The sequence below is a fragment of the Arachis hypogaea genome, chromosome 8 (genome assembly GCF_003086295.3).
Source record: "Arachis hypogaea cultivar Tifrunner chromosome 8, arahy.Tifrunner.gnm2.J5K5, whole genome shotgun sequence".
Taxonomy (NCBI): Eukaryota; Viridiplantae; Streptophyta; class Magnoliopsida; order Fabales; family Fabaceae; genus Arachis; species Arachis hypogaea.
The window spans coordinates 35,652,526-35,669,396 of record NC_092043.1 but is presented as its reverse complement, the minus strand read 5'-3'; the positions used below and the strand labels follow the sequence as shown (position 1 = coordinate 35,669,396).

At 38.9% G+C, this 16,871-nt stretch overlaps 1 protein-coding gene across 1 annotated transcript; it reads left to right on the top strand.

The window, feature by feature from the left end:
- The first annotated feature begins 559 nt into the window (after positions 1 to 559).
- Positions 560 to 1,641, top strand: LOC112705312 (uncharacterized). Its single transcript, XM_025756146.1, has 2 exons — positions 560 to 1,082; positions 1,199 to 1,641. The coding sequence occupies exons 1-2, from the start codon at positions 560 to 562 to the stop codon at positions 1,639 to 1,641; spliced, it is 966 nt and encodes a 321-aa protein (XP_025611931.1).
- Positions 1,642 to 16,871: the final 15,230 nt, after the last annotated feature.

The window sequence follows — 16,871 nt, the reverse complement described above, 5'->3', positions numbered from 1 at the left end:
AAGCCTAAATGGATATCGTGCAAGGTCCGGGGGACCATGGCCACGTGGCGGGCCTTGAGGGGGCAGCCTCCGTCGCTTCTCCCTGAGAGCGGCTGAGGTCTCCCCCGCGACGTACCGAGCCACAATCGAGAGCCCAAGAGAGACGCCCCTTTAGGGGAACTGGTAGTGACAACACTAGGATAATGCAAGAACTGCGTCATAGGGTGCAGAACCTGGAGCGCCAACTAGGGGATTAGGAGCATCGCCAACAAACTTCCGACCCTGACTACTCCCTATCTCCCGAAAGTCGAGGAAGAACCTCCCACCGAAGTCACTCCCGGCACACTCCCACCTCAAGATCGGAATCGAAAAGTAGCCGGGAAGATCAGGAACACCCGAGAAGACGACATGACACAATCATCTATGCCCGACGTAGGGGGACGCACGCCCGAGGCAAGATTGCGAAGACAATGAAGAAAGAACGAGGAGAGCACGACGACCTGTGATCATAGGAGCCACCCCTTTCCACCATTCCATCCTCGAGGTCCAGCTACCAAAGCACTTTGATAAGTCGACGGACATGAGGTATGATGAAACTCAAGACCCACAGGAACACCTGACGACCTTCGAGGCCATAATGAATTTGGAAAGGGTAGGCAACGAAGTCAGATGTCGCGCTTTCCTGGTCACTCTGGCTGGGCCCGCGATACGGTGGTTTAATAACCTCCTACAAGGCCCGGTGGCTAGGTTTTCGGACATCAGCCCCGCTTTCCTAGCCCAATTTACAACCAGAATTGCAAAGGCAAAGCACCCGATCAATTTACTCAGAGTGACACAGAGGACCGGCGAGCCGACTAGGAAATATCTAGACTGGTTCAACGACAAATGCTTGGAGATCGACGGGCTAACGGATTCGGTTGCTAGCCTGTGCTTGACGAACGGACTTCTAAACGAGGACTTCAGAAAATATCTCACCACGAAGCCGGTATGGACAATGCAAGAGATTCAAGGTGTAGCCAGAGAATACATTAACAATGAAGAAGTCAGCCAAGTCGTGGCTGCCAACAAGCGGCAGCCCTCTTACAATCAAACACGGCAGCACGGTAGCGGAGAAAGACAAAAGGAACACGCCAGGGACGGCGGTCCGAGCAAGACACCCAGGCCGTTTCCTTGAGTCGGGAGGTTAACCAATTACACCCCCTCACCGCCCCAATCGTAGAAGTTTACCAGCAGATAGCCGAGAAGAGAATTTTGTCGAAGCCCCGACCTTTGAAAGACCGGACCAGAGGAAACAAGAGCCTCTATTGTGATTACCGCAAAGGCTACGAGCACAAGACACGGGACTACTTCGACCTGAAGGACGCGCTGGAACAAGCGATCCGGGACGGAAAACTGGCCGAATTTTCCCATCTCATCAGGGAGCCAAGGAGGCGTGATCGCGACCGCGAGGGAGAGGACAAAACCCGCGCGGTAAAGCGACGTCACGAGCCGGAAGACAACGAGCACGGCCTTACCATAGTGAACGTGGTAACGGCAAGAGACGCACCTCCAAGGTCGAGGTCGGCACACAAGAAAGATGCCAAGGTCCTGGCAGTTTCCTCATCCTCGGAGCGAAGCTCCAAGAGGCTTCCACCCATTTCATTCGGTCCAGAGGACCAATAGTTTGATGAGGCCATGGACAACCCTCCCATGGTCATCACGGCCAGAGTGAGAACCGGCCTCATCAAACGGATACTCGTGGACACCGGGGCTGACTCGAATATCATGTTCCGCAATGTGTTCGATGCCTTGGGCCTACGGGATGCCGATTTAAAGATGCACTAACACGGTGTCATAGGTCTGGGCGACCACTTCATCAAGCCAGACGGGATAATCTCCCTACCAATATCTGTTGGAACGAGACAGGGGCGAAGGTCGGTAATGGCCGAGTTTGAGGTTCTACGGAACTCCACGGCCTATAATATCATCCTAGGGAGGAAGACCATCAACGACCTCAGAGCAGTAATCAGCACAAAAATGTTGATAATGAAGTTCATCGCTGATGACGGATCCGTGGGATCCATAAGAGGAGACTTGGAAATGACAGTCGCTTGCGACAATGCCAGCCACTCCTTAAGGAGGAAATCTAAAGAGGCATCGGGAGTGTTCCTCGCCGACTTGGACGCCAGAGTCAGCGACAAGCCGAGACCCGAGCCGGAAGGGAATTTGGAGAGGTTCAGAGTCGGGGACACGGAAGAAAAGTTCACTTTCGTGAACAGAAACCTCCCAAATAACCTGAAAGAACCTCTAATGGAAATGATCAGGGCTAACGGCGACCTATTCGCATGGACGCCAGCCGACATGCCAGGGATAGACCCCCAACTGATGTTACATCGCCTGGCCGTGATGGCGGAAGCCAGACCGGTAGCTCAAAGGAGAAGAAAAATGTCTCAAGAACGGGCAGAGGAGGTGGCCAGGCAGACGGCCAGCCTCCTTGAAGCGGGATTCATTCGAGAACTCGACTACTCGACCTGGCTGTCGAATGTAGTTCTGGTGAAAAAGCACAATGGAAAATGGAGGATTTGTGTCGATTATTCCGACCTCAACAAAGCATGCCCTAAGGACTGCTACCCCCTACCCAATATTGATGTGCTCGTCGACTCGGCAGCAGGATATCAATCTCTAAGCTTTATGGATGCTTACTCCGGCTATAATCAAATTCTAATGCACCGACCAGACGAAGAGAAGACAACGTTCATAACACCGGGAGGAATATATTGCTACAAGGTAATGCCGTTTGTCCTAAAGAACGCTGGGGCCACGTACCAAAGGTTAATGAACAAGATATTCAACAATCTCATAGGCAAAATGGTCGAAGTGTATGTGGATGATATCCTTGCAAAGACCACCCGACCCGATGACCTATTAAGCGATCTAGGAAACGTGTTCGTCTCCCTCCGACAACACGGTACGAGGCTCAACCCACACAAATGCACCTTTGCCATGGAAGCAAGAAAATTCCTAGGGTTCATGATAACCTAGAGGGGGGTCGAGGCCAACCCAGAAAAGTGCCAGGAGATACTCCAAATAAAGAGTCCGAGCTGTGTCAAGGATGTGCAGAGGTTGTCGGGCAGACTCACCGCCCTATCCCATTTCTTCAGAGCGTCGGCGGCTAGGGCGCTACCATTTTTCAACCTTATGAAAAAAGGGATAGTATTTGAGTGGACCCCGTCATGTGAGGAAGCATTTGAGCATTTCAAAAAGGTTCTCGCGACACAACCCGTACTCGGGAAGCCCAAGGTCGGAGAACCATTCTACCTGTACTTGGCCATAACGAAGGAAGCGCTGGCGGCAGTGTTGGTACGAGAGGAAGGGAAGGTTCAACAACCAATTTACTTTGTGAGTAGAGTATTGCAAGGAGCAGAACTAAGATACAGCAAATTAGAGAAGCTGGCACAGGCACTGCTAACCTCCTCCCACAGACTACGGCAATACTTTCAGGGTCACCAAGTGGTCGTGAGAACGGACCAGGGAATCCGCCAAGTGCTCCACAAACCCGACCTAGCGGGAAGAATGATGACTTGGGCCATTGAGCTATCTCAGTATGATTTACAATATGAACCCCAGCATGCGATTAAGGCACAAGCAATGACTGACTTCTTGGTAGAAGTAATGAGGGACCCAATCGAGGAGGCGGGCACACGGTGGAGGCTCCATGTGGACGAGGCCTCCAACCAGACGTCTGGAGGCACCGGGATCATCTTGGAAAGCCCTGCCGGGGACATATACAAACAATCAATCAAGTTTGAGTTTCTCGTGTCAAACAACCAAGTGGAGTATGAGGCCCTCCTAGGCGGCTTGATCTTAGCTCGGGAAGTCAGCGCAACGAAGCTGGAAGTGTGCAGTGATTCGCAGGTCGTCACCTCACAAGTGAATGGAAGTTACCAAGCCAGAGACTCGCTGTTGCAGAAATACTTGGAGAAGGTCAAGGAGCTGAGCAAACAATTCGAGGAGGTCGCAATCCAACATGTTCCAAGGGAAAGGAACATACGGGCAGACCTCCTATCCAAGCTGGCGAGCACGAAACCGGGAGTCAGCAACCGGTCCCTCATTCAAGGCATGATAAAAGAAGCAACAGTGGCAAATATGCAAAGATGAGAAGGAAGCTAAAGTGTTGAGAAGGGAGACAGCCAAATATGCGATCATACAAGGCCAACTATTCAAAAATGGACTTAGCCAGCTCTTGCTGAAGTGCCTGCATCCCGACCAGACAGACTACGTGCTAAAAGAAGTCTACGAGGGATGCTATGGCCACCACATCGGGGGCAAAGACCTAGCAAGAAATCTCATCCGAGCCGGATATTACTGGCCATCGATGATGATGGACTCGAAAGAGTTCGTAAGGAAATGCGTTAAGGGCCAAGAGAACGCCAACTTCCACAAAGCGCTGGCAACCGAACTAAGCCTATTGACGTCTTGCCGACCTTTTACACAGTGGGGAGTCGACCTACTCGGACCTTTCCTGGTCGGTCCAGGGCAAGTCAAATGCCTCATAGTCGCTATTGACTACTACACCAAATGGATAGAGGCTGAACCACTGGCCAGTATATCCTCAGCCAATTGTCAAAAGTTCATGTAGAGGCAAGTGATAACTCGATTTGGCATCCCGGAAGTCGTTGTTTTTGATAACGGGACGCAATTTTCCGACAAGAAGTTCGTGGAATTCTTCAGCGGTTTGGGCATAAAGCAGAAATTCTCCTCTATAGAGCATCCCCAGACGAACGGCCAAGTGGAGGCCGCAAACAAGGTCATCTTGCTGGGCCTCAAGAAGCGGTTGGATAACAAGAAAGGAGCATGGGCCGATGAACTAGCCTCGGTCCTCAAGTCCTACCAAAAAACCAAGCAATCGTCCACATGGGAAACCCCTTTCCGCCTGACGTACGGGGTGGACGCAATGATACCCGTAGAGATCGGCGAGCCGAGCCCACGATTACTTCTGAAGGGAGTAGAGGAAGCGGTGGAAAAGGACCTAGCAGATGAGGCTAGGGAGATAGCCCATTTGTCAGAAATAGCACTAAAGTAAAGAATGGCCCTGTGCTACAACACCAAAGTGCTCAAGAGGGAATTTGAGCAAAACGACCTCGTCCTACGGCGCGACGATATTGGGCTCCCGTTTCAGGGTGAAGGTAAACTGGCGGCAAACTGGGAAGGCCACTACAGAGTTAAAGAGGTGATTGATAAGGGCGCCTACAAAATTGGAGAAGCTCGATGGTAAAGAGGTCCCGAGAACTTAGAATGCAGTTAACATGAGAAGATTCTATTCCTAGCTCAAACACGCCGATCAAACGATCTGACGAGCTCAGCAATTTACACTTGTTAAGTACTTATTATGAAAATAGACTTGTTTAATCACCAACTTATGTTTTACTTGTTGAAAATTACCCTCTCATTTACTTTCGGTCATTTACGCGTCCCACGACGACAAGTTCCTCGTAATACACGTTAAATGGGACCACAGCATGGTGCCCCGGGACTGATCACCTCGGGAGCCAACTAAGCTAAAGCCATAACAAACAGCTACAGTAATAGCAAAGCCACGACTCAGCTTTGTCGAAATACCAGCACAACGGTAAACGAACGCCACGACAAGCCAACACCAACAAAACGGTAACAAAATAGAACAAGTACGTCCTACTAATAAGCAGTTAAATGATGATAATGACAAGCCGACCAAGCGACTACTACAGTATATTAAAAAAGTTCCACAAGCCTACAAACAAAAATACACAAGGTACATGAAATCACTTCCTGGGCATGTCGACAATCTTGCCATCCTTGATGGTTTTAAAGACCCCGATTGCCGACGTGTCGAAATCAGGAGCCACGATCTTCACCTGGGCTTTGCTAGCCTCTTCAGTCATGAGGATCGCGCTTTTTCCCTATTTCACGGTCTCTTTATACTTCTTCCTAAGCTCATCGGCCTCAGCTTGAGCAGACTTAGCCGACAAGACGGCCGCATCACGTTCCTTCTCCAAAGCGGCCACCCGACCTTGCGTGGCATTGAGCTGGTTCTCCAAAGTCATCTCCCGCTCGGTTAGACGGGACACGGTGGCATCAGAGGTCTTCAATTTCTCCTTGGTAGACGCGACTTTCTCCTCGGCAGCCTTAAGCTTCTCCCCAGCTTTGGACAGCTGCTCCCGAAGCGTTTCAACTTGAGTTTTGAATTCATTGTTGGCCTTGGTAGTAGATTCGAGCTTCCTGCACAGCGACTGCATCCCCGACAACTCAAACTCGGCCTTGCGAGCTATTGCAGCACCGCGGAGAAGGGTACGGTACATCCACCTCGCCTGCCCCGCAAGCTCGGTGCCAAGGAAGTGATCCTCCGTGCCAGGGAGCAATGAGAGTCTCTGAAGGCCCCAACGTCGAAGTTCCTCTCCATCACGGAGAGAACCCCTTTAGGGCTGGAGGATGCCCTCTGCCTCTTTGGGGTCGGGATAATCTTCAACTCATCATCCTCTTGTCGAGTGGAGGACGAATGCTCGATGCCGGCCGTCTCCTCACGAATAGGAGAAACGCGTGTCCCGTCAGTGTTTTTGTCCGACATCTCGGTGTCACGAGGTGAAGGCACCGCCTGATCCTTCTTGTCCTCAAGAGGGTTCTCCGGCTTCTCGCCAGCTTTCTCCTCATCGCTATCTGCCAAAAAAGTGTTGAACAAACCCTCAAGCCCCGTCACCGAAGCAGACATCTCCACTGCAACAAATAAGTAAACAAGTTAGTCATGAGGTCGGCGTAACCAATCGAAGCAACAGTAATGCAAAAAATACAAGTCAAAGCTACCCACAAATATAATTTTTGGCGACCTCCCGATCAGCCATAAGGAGGTGGGGATTCACATGATTCCTCCCAAAAATGGCCAACAGCACGTCGGCAACCTTTCTGTCCATAACGGACATTCCCTCGTAAGTCACCTTGATGAAGGAATTGGACCCCGCCCTGAAACTCCAATACGTCGGGATGAGGCGTTCCCCTTCTAATGACAACCAGAAGGGATGGGGACCTTTGACTGGATGCACCTTAAAATATTTATCCTTAAACCCATGGTAAGAGTCTTCAAACAAGCCAAAAATCCTTCGACCCTGGGCAGATCGGAAGGACATAAACCCTTTCCTCGCTTTCCCTTCCTTGGAAGGATTCGTATGGTTGAAAAAATAAAAAAAAAACATCGACGGACACCGGCAGCTCTAGATATTCACACACCATCTCGAAACAGCGGATGGAGGCCCAACTGTTCGGATGCAGCTGTGACGGCGCCACGAAAATCCGATTGAGGAGCGCCATCTGAAAGGCGGAAAAAGGAATACGGACCCCCACTTGGGTGAACATGGACTTATAAAATCAAATCCAATCGGGAATCCGGGGGGAGTGAAAGTTGAGCTCGTATATCCACTCATTGGGGGTAGGAACGTAAACATCATAGTTAGCCTCCTCGTCAGTCCCACCACACAAGTACTCGGCTTGGCAGAACTCGGTAAGCACCTCCTCGCCCATCTGGTTCGGGGATTCTTTTACGTCAGAAGACACCCAAGCGTACGGGTCGTAACCCGCGGCGGAGGTGGAAGCTCGAGAGACAATGCGAGACATACCTACAGCCGGGGTACCACTCGGTTAGTCTACGAGGTCGGGAGCTCGGAAAAAATCCAAAAACTACACTTAGCCTATTCAGTAACTAGAATCAAGCATGGTTGAGGCAAAATTCGAGTAAAAGACTAAAAAACTAATGCCCTGGAATGGTAACCCCCTAAACACACTTACTTAGCACTAAGGTCATCCAGCATACAAATCAAACCAAGAAAGCAGCATGCATACAGAAGAATTGATAATGAAGATAAAATGAACATGAAACAGAAAGCGAGGGACGAATGCTTACCAGGATTGGTTGTGATGATTCGAAAGAGAGTGAAAAGGGGCGAGTGTACACGAACGCACACGAACGCAGGAATGGCAGTAGGAAATTTGGTGAGAAGAAGACAGGGGATGGAGAGAATAAGGAAACGAAGTGGAAGCGAAATGGAAAACTGATTGGGATTAAGAAACTAACACAAAAGGCGCGAAAGGCAAGGGGCAGAATAGTCTTTGCACGCAGGGTTTCAAAATAACCCATTATGAGCATTTAATGCCTAGCACGAAGAACGAGGCGACGAACGGTTATCCCCAACAACGAACAGACACGCGCGCAAGAGGCACGTCCTCTCCACGAGCAACCGACCTAATGGCAACACACAAGAAATAACGTAACGCGCCAAGCAACGACCCTCACGGTCATTGCTGGCGCGTTGGGGGCACTGTTACGGCCTGACCCAAGCATCACGCAGGTCGACCCGACCCGCAGACTACCCGACCCGAACGGTCGGGTGCGAGGCGCTTAACCATCGACCCGGACACGCGTCCAGGGCAACTCTCCATTACAGCTGTATGGGGAAGCTTCGAGGAAGGTGGGTCTGTCCTTGTGGGACCTACCTCTGACATGGTATATAAGGGGAGGGTCCTACCCTCCCCCCAAGGTACGACACCTACTATTTTAACCCTTTTTCACCTACACACTAAACTGACTAGAGCGTCGGAGTGTCTTTGCAGGTGACACCCCCTTTGCATCAGAAGCTCGGAACGTCGGCTACCCTTACTTCACACTCGTGACCCGATTCCAGGCCACACCCCATCAATCGACCCGAGGATCCCTTCGAACCGTCCGGCACCCGACCTACCGAACAACTTATATATTTAATATAAAAATAAAATAAAAGAAAATCTTTATTTTAAATAATATAAAAAATCATAAAAATTAATAAATAATATTGTAAACATTGTTATTTTTTATTGTATGGATTGGCCGGTGGGAGGGCATATTTTATTTTATTATAATAAATATTACTCCCTTCGACGACTCTTTCTTTGATTGTTCTTCCTTTTTCAGGTCAACGTCAATGGTCTACCAGGAGCAAATAGCAGTGACTCAATGAGGTGCTATTTTTGTCGTGCTCTTTATCGTGTATACGTGGGTTAATTTTTTTTTTTTTTTTTTTGGATGGGTGGGATGAGTGATATACATTGTTGTAAATTTGTAATTTTGTGATTTTTAGTTTTTTAAAATGGTGAAATAGAATAAATTTGAATTAATTGAGTGGTCAGTTTATTTGTCACTTAAATAAGTATCAGGATTCGAATTTTATATTGTGCATGTAGTAATTTATTAATCAACGAAAAAAGTAGTAAAAAGATAAGGATTTAATTTTAATGTTTTTTTTAGAGAAAATGACAAATAGATCCCTGACCTTTTTTTTCGTAGACATTTTCGTCTCCAAAAATTGGAAAATACCTTCATGTCCTTGACTCCTTCAAAACGGAGATAAATTTATCCCTACATTGAAGTGACTCTGTTGGACCCAACGGAAAAGTTTGACGTGGCTCTCATGGCGCTGACCTGGTCATTATGGGAGCCCATGTGACATGTAGCTTTTGAAAATAGGACATAGAGCCCATTTGGAAAACTCTAGAAGTAATTTTTTTTTTAACTTTTGACTTATGAAAAGTAGTAGTATTAATGTCTGGTGCAATTTTCAAAACCAAATTGCAACTTTTTAAGAAGTTATTTAGGAACTTATAGAGAAGCTAAATAAAATGACTTCTCTTATAATACTTTTACTTTTCATCACATTTTTATAAAATAAGCATTTTTAGAGTTAAAAATCCAAACACAAAATAACTTATTTATAAGTTACTTTTAACAGAGCCATTTATTGTTTAAGTTATTTTATCAAAAGAAGATTAATTAAGTTGATTACCCAAACTGGGCCATATTAGTCCTCCGACACCAAAACGACGACGCTTCACCAAGGACCCTCGAGACACACTTTAATCCCCTTATGCAATACCAAAAACACCCATATCTGAGTTAGAGAATTGACTAGGTTATGGTGAAAAATCCTTCTTCTGTTGTCTCAAGTCTCAACTATTTCACCCTCCGCCACTAATAGTTGAGCTCTGTACCGTTATACTCGGCGGCAAGGGCTCCTCCTTCTCCTTCACCATCTCCGCCGTCGCCGCCAGCCTCGCCCATGTTCGCATCGACACATCCGCCCTCGACAGGCTTTCTGCCTCATCGTCCTTCGCAATGTCGTCGTTGAAGCACACCATCGCAATCCCTAGCTTCCTTTCCCTCTCGAAAACCAAAGCCTTCCTCCTCGTACTTCTCAACAAGCTCCTCCTCTCTCCGCCTCCTTTCGTAATCCTCAAGAAATGGCTCGGTCTTCGAGGAACCCCAAAGATTCCTTGCAATGCTGCTGGCTCTAATTCCCGTTATGTCGTCGTTTTGTTCTGTATTTTGAGAATTGCACTCATTTCGCCAAATGGGAAAGAAAGGGAAAATTTGAGGGGCGAAATTCCTAAGATTTCCTTGGGATTCGAGGTTTTTTGAAAAATACGTGTTTCTAGGGTTTCTTTGAGATGGTCTGAAGCTGACTGCGATTCTGCTGAGGTATTTATTTCTATTGGTCTTTCTTTTTCTTTTTTCGTGATTCCGGAGGTGGTTTTGAGCTGCGAGGTTCATTTCTCAACTATGGGATAAGCAAATGCAGCTCTTTGTTTTGTTTTCTTGAGGGTTTGAAAGTGCTTAGTTGAATTGAATTGGATTTTTGCATGGGGAGAAGCTCGAGGTTGGTGTACGGTGTTGTTTGTTTTTATTTGAGGTGTTGCTCAATTGGGTATTGGATTCATTCCTTGGAAGCACATGTTATTGCAATTTGAATGGCTGATCCTCAGAAAAGTTGGTCCTGTTGAGAGGGATATAGAGCAGGTTTGGAATCACTTGCTCTTTATTTTTTGGGTTTCGATTTTTCCGGGAGCTATAATGAATGTAGTTGCTGTTAGATTCTAGTATCACATTTTATTGAAATACATGATTCATTAGTGTGCCATTGTTATTTTGTTGGTTAAATAACTTGTAATTAATCTTCTTTGCTGACTGAGGAGATAACGAAGATTGAAGCTGTGATCATCCCTCATGCTTCACAGTTTTGCAGTTATAGATTCATAGAACTTTGAGAGAGCAAGTTAAATGGGTGTTTTGGGTATTGCATAAGGGGATTAAAGTTTGTCTGGAGGGTCCTTGGTGAAACGGCATCGTTTTGGTGTCAGAGGATTAATATGTCCTATTTTCAAAAGCTACATGCCACGTGGGCTACCGTAACGGCCATGTTAGCACCACGGGAGCCTCGTCAGACTTTTTCGTCAGGTCCAACAGAATCACTTCAACGGAGGGGTAAATTTGTCCACGTTTTAGAGGGGTTAGAGACATGAATGTATTTTCCAATTCTTGGGAACGAAAATATCCGAAAAAAATTGTTAGGGACCTATTTGTCCTTTTCTCTTTTTTTTAAAAAAAAATTTGAGAGAAAGATTTTTCTCTACTTTTTTTTAAATATAAATTAGATGATTTGATTTTGTACTATTAAAAATCATAAGATCTAATTTCTTTATCCTAAATCAAATTTTGTTACATTTGAAAAAAAAAGTTTCATAGTTCATAAAAAATATTGCTATCAATTCAATATAAAAATAATTTCTATGTATATGTGTCTCATTTATTTTAAAGATGTTATATTAGATGTATAAAATTTAAATTATTCTTTTAACAAGTTTAATCACCCGTGCCATGCACGTGATAAAATTGAAATTATAATTTTAAATTATTTTGTTAAAATTAATTTAAAGTATAATAATTTGATTAATAAAAATATACATGTTATGTATTATTTGTTTTTTCTTAAGCTAGTGTTAAATATATTAACTCTAAAATAGTTATTAATTAGTTTTAGTAATCTACTTTCTTCAATAAATCAAACATATATACTCAATGTGACCATAAATAACTTAATAATATTTAGACCCACCAACAAAGTTTTATATGTTGTTTTACTGTCAAGTAAGAACATATCAAAATTAGCTCAAAATAAATAAGAAATTATTAGAGAATTCTAATGCATAAAATTCTCTAATAAACAATAAATAATCTAAATCTACTAAAAAACAACTTAACACTTTTCTTTGATGCCTGCAAAACATATACGTGAAATAATATTATATCAATGTTAGTATACATTTTTACAATTATCGACCGTATTTACTATACATGACTCATTCTTAAAAGTTATTCTATACACGTGTGCAGTCAGAAGATAAATTATTGGACTTTATTTTACTTTTCTAAATTATTATAATTATGCATTATTCATTAAATGCTAATTGTAATATTGTAATATAATTATAATAAATATATTTTTCTAAAATAAATTTAGAAGAGAGAATAGTACTTTCATTTTGGAGGAAAAATGAATTCATGAGAAATTGACACTTCACTTTTATTAGTTGATAATGTATCAAATATTGATTTTATATAATTATAATAAAAATGTTTCTCTAAATTAGTATAATCATGCATTATTCGTTAAATGTTAATTGTAATATAATTATAATAAATATATTTTTCTAAAATAAATTTAGAAAAGAAAATAGTGATTTTATTTTAGAGAAAAAATGAATTCATGAGGAATTAACACCTCACTTTTATTAGTTGGAGAAAAAATTCAGTTTTAGTATATTTTGTCATTATTATACATTTTTCTCTAATCATATATCCACTGTTTTCTTTTTGTTTTAGCATTTTGAACTTGGGTTAAACTTCTATTATATGATAGAATTAATATAAGTATATTTTATTATTAAATAAATAAAGTTAATATAAAATAAAATTATACATAAAAAAAAGCAAAGAAAATAAAATTAAAATAGCAAAAGTGATAAAAAGATTATTTTTATAATTTTGTTTTGTCATTTTTATGTATAGAAGATTATAAAATATTAAATTTTTAACTAAATTAATTTATATTTGTTGTATTCAATTTAAATAAGTAATAAATTATCTTATTTTAATTTATTCCTTAAATTTATATATAATAAAAATTAAATCAAATAATTAATATACATAATTTTAAATTGTGTAATACTTAAATATCTATTCAAATCAATTAGTTGATATAATTAATTCATCATAATGAATTGACTTTAATGAGTTAAACAAAATAAAGCAGAAGCATGCTACATTGATTCTATCATTAAAGATAAAAATTCGATTTTTATATAATAGAATAGATAGAATAGATAATATAATAAACAGCGAGAAAGAGAAAGATAAAGATTTTAAATCCTAAGTTGTTTCATTTGGATATTGCAATATGGGTATCACATTATTTTACTTATTCTACCCTATGGACCCTTTTGTAACTTTATTTCAGTATTAATGAAATTTCACTACCTTTAAGTACTAAATTAAAATTCAAAATGAAACTGAAAAAAAAAGTAAAGAGTATAAAATTATTGATTGAAAAATACTCTAAATAATAAAAAGCCAAATTAACTTTAATATTAAACTCATTAATACGATTTTAATTTTATATAATAGTTAGAAAATAGATTAGTAAAAGCAAATGGAAGAATGACTTTAATTAGTATTTGATATTATTAAAAATAATACATTTTTATGGTAAAAAATTATATTTAAATAAAATATTTATAAAATATAAAATATAAAATTATATTAATATAATTAAAATCAATATAATTAAAATAGTTAAAAATATTTTTGATTGATAATTAGGTTAATAATGCATAAATTATTGATTTTATATAATTATAATAGAGATATTTTTCTAAATTAATATAATTATGAATTATTCGTTAAATGCTAAGTATAATATTGTTATATAATTATAAAGATAATTTTCTGAAATAAATTTAAAAGAGATTAGTATAATTATAATAAAGAGATTATCTTAAATTAGTATAATTATGTATCATTCATTACATACTAATTATAATATAATTATATCAATTAAAGAAAATTTTTAAAAATAAATTTAAAAGAGAGAAATAGTACAATCATTTTGGAAGAAAAATGGGTTCACGAGAAAGTGACACCTTACTTTCATTAGTTGGAGAAAAACACAATTTTAGTATATTAAACAGAAGTAGATTGGTATAAATTATGATAGATTACATAACATTTGAAAAGAAAATAAAATGAATAAGAAGAAAATAAAAATAAATAGAATAGATAGAAGACTACAATAAAATAAATTAAATGTGAGAATTTTTTTGGTACATTTCATATCACATTCGTTTCAATAATAATAATAATAATAAATAAAAATACGTCAACTTGATATCTAAGAAAAAAATGATGAGATAAAATCATAATACAGTTCTAAAGTAAAAGCTTAAATTAGAACATAATATCATTACATAACACATATTAAAAGTAATTTCACACTACAATATATCACAAACAGGTAAATGACTTAAATTTAAATACAAAACAGTTTTTATTTATAGATACATGATAACACCATGGTCTATAAATACTTCATAGATAACATATCTTATAGAGCTCCGAATGATAAGCACGAAAGTTGGAGAGTGTGGTAGTTTGTATCCACGACAGTTGTCTTCTTGCAACGATGCCTCATAGGAAGAAAAAGAATTGTTGTAAAAGCTATCAAATGAAAGAGTAATTGGTAAACGAATGATATTTTCTTCTAGCATACATGGTCTTTTATAGTGGTAAAATAAAAATGGAAGGAATCAAATTTTATATTTTTATATTAGGAATAGAATTTGATAGTTATCCTAATAAAATTATTATTATTATCAATATAAATGGGTTAACAACTTGCCACTAATAAAATCATTGGATAATGAATAAGAATTAGAAGGATATGAATATAATTAAAATGAATATACTTAAAATATTTAAAAATATTTTTGATTGATAATTAGTTTAATGATGCATTAAATATTGATTTTATATAATTATAATAAAGATATTTTCTTAAATTAGTATAATTATGTATTATTCATTAAAATAATAAAAAATATTTCTAATTAATAATTGATAAGTAGTTTAATAATAAATTAAATATTGATTTTATATAATTAAAATAAAGATATTTTCCTAAATTAGTATAATTATGCATGATTCATTAAATGCATTCATTTTGGAGGGAAAATGGGTTCACGAGAAAGTGACACCTCACTTTCATTAGTCGGAAAAAAAACTCAGTTTCAGTGAAGACAACTCGATGAGGTATTTTATGGATGTGATGCATTGTAAATGATTGTGGCAAAAGACAATCGAACTGGAACATTAGACGATAAGAATAACTTAGAGTAACAACAAATAAAAAATTATTAAAAGAATAATATAATAGAATGAGTATATGAAAAATATTATAAAAAATTATAAATTGTACCTTAAAAGGATCAACTTCAATAAAAAACGAAAAATACATTCTTATTCTATGAAGTAGTAAAAAAGAAAAAACACTAAATATAAAATTATGAATTGCTCTCAAATTTAGATTCATGTACCACAGAAAAACACTATATATAGACTTTAGTAAAACAAAAATAAATATGTAAATTACCTATTATTAAGGTAATTTTTTAATAATGCATTAAATATTGATTTGATACAATTATAATGAATATATGTTCCTAAATTAGTATAATTGTATATTAATTTCATCATATCACGGGTAACAAAGATTTTTTATTATTAGTATTACTATTACTGATATTATTATTATCATTAAAATGAATAAAAGTATTTTTAATTGATAATTGATAAGTAGTTTAATAGTGCATTAAATTTTGATTTGATACAATTATAATGAAGATATGTTTCTAAATTAGTATAATTATATATTATTCATTAAATATTAATTACAATATAATTATATTAAAGATATTTTTTATAAAATAATTTAGAAAAATTATTTGATATACTTGAATCGAGTAACAAAGATTTATTATTATTATTATTATTACTATTATTGATATTATTATTATCATTAAAATTATTAAAAGTATTTTTAATTGATAATTGATAAATAGTTTAATAATGCATTAAATATTGATTTGATATAATTATAATGAAGATATGTTGCTAAATTAGTATACTTATATATTATTCATTTAGTATTAATTATAATATAATTACAATAAAATAATTTAGAATATAAAAAATTTTTTATTCGTTTTGGAAGGAAAACGGAGGCATGAGAGATCGACACGTTATCTTTAGTAGCCGAGGGAAAACCCAGTTTTAGTATATTAAGTAGATTAGTATAAGTTTTATATTTTTGGAAGCCTCAATTTTATATAAGGTTATAATATTTAATAATTTTTTAGGCTGCCAAAGTTTTACAAACTTGATGGAATGCCGATGCGACCTAGCAACTTTGCCAGGCTATTTCTCAAACAAGCAGGCTTCGAACATGTGCCTTATATGTTTGAGTGGGATGATGATTGAGCGTTGATGTTTGTTTTGATCAAGAGTTGACGGCTGGAGTCACACACGATTCACCGGGCATTTAGGAAGATGAGTATTACTCTCTAGGATATAGTTTATCTGTTAGAACTTTCAATTGATGGGCATCCTGTTAATGACTTTAGACAAGTTGAAAGATTTTTTTATTAGGAATAGACCATGATGAACATATGTCAGTAGTTGTTTAAAGCTATATCAAGACTCACTAACAAACAGGGTTAGAATAGGTGGGACGTCAATTTATAATGATTTAGAGTTGCCATATGTCGGGAATTAGAAGAGGATAAAGTAGTGAACGAACTCTTAACGCAATTTCATATATGCTGCGATGACAAGTATCTTTTTTTAAGTCTTTGTTCTTGATGTATTTTATGAAGTTAGCCGCAATATATCCTGTGTAAGAAGTCTCGAAGGTAAAAAGTCTCGAAGGTATGAGGTTCTTGTCAGCCACTTCCATCAGCGTTTAGTGCAGAAT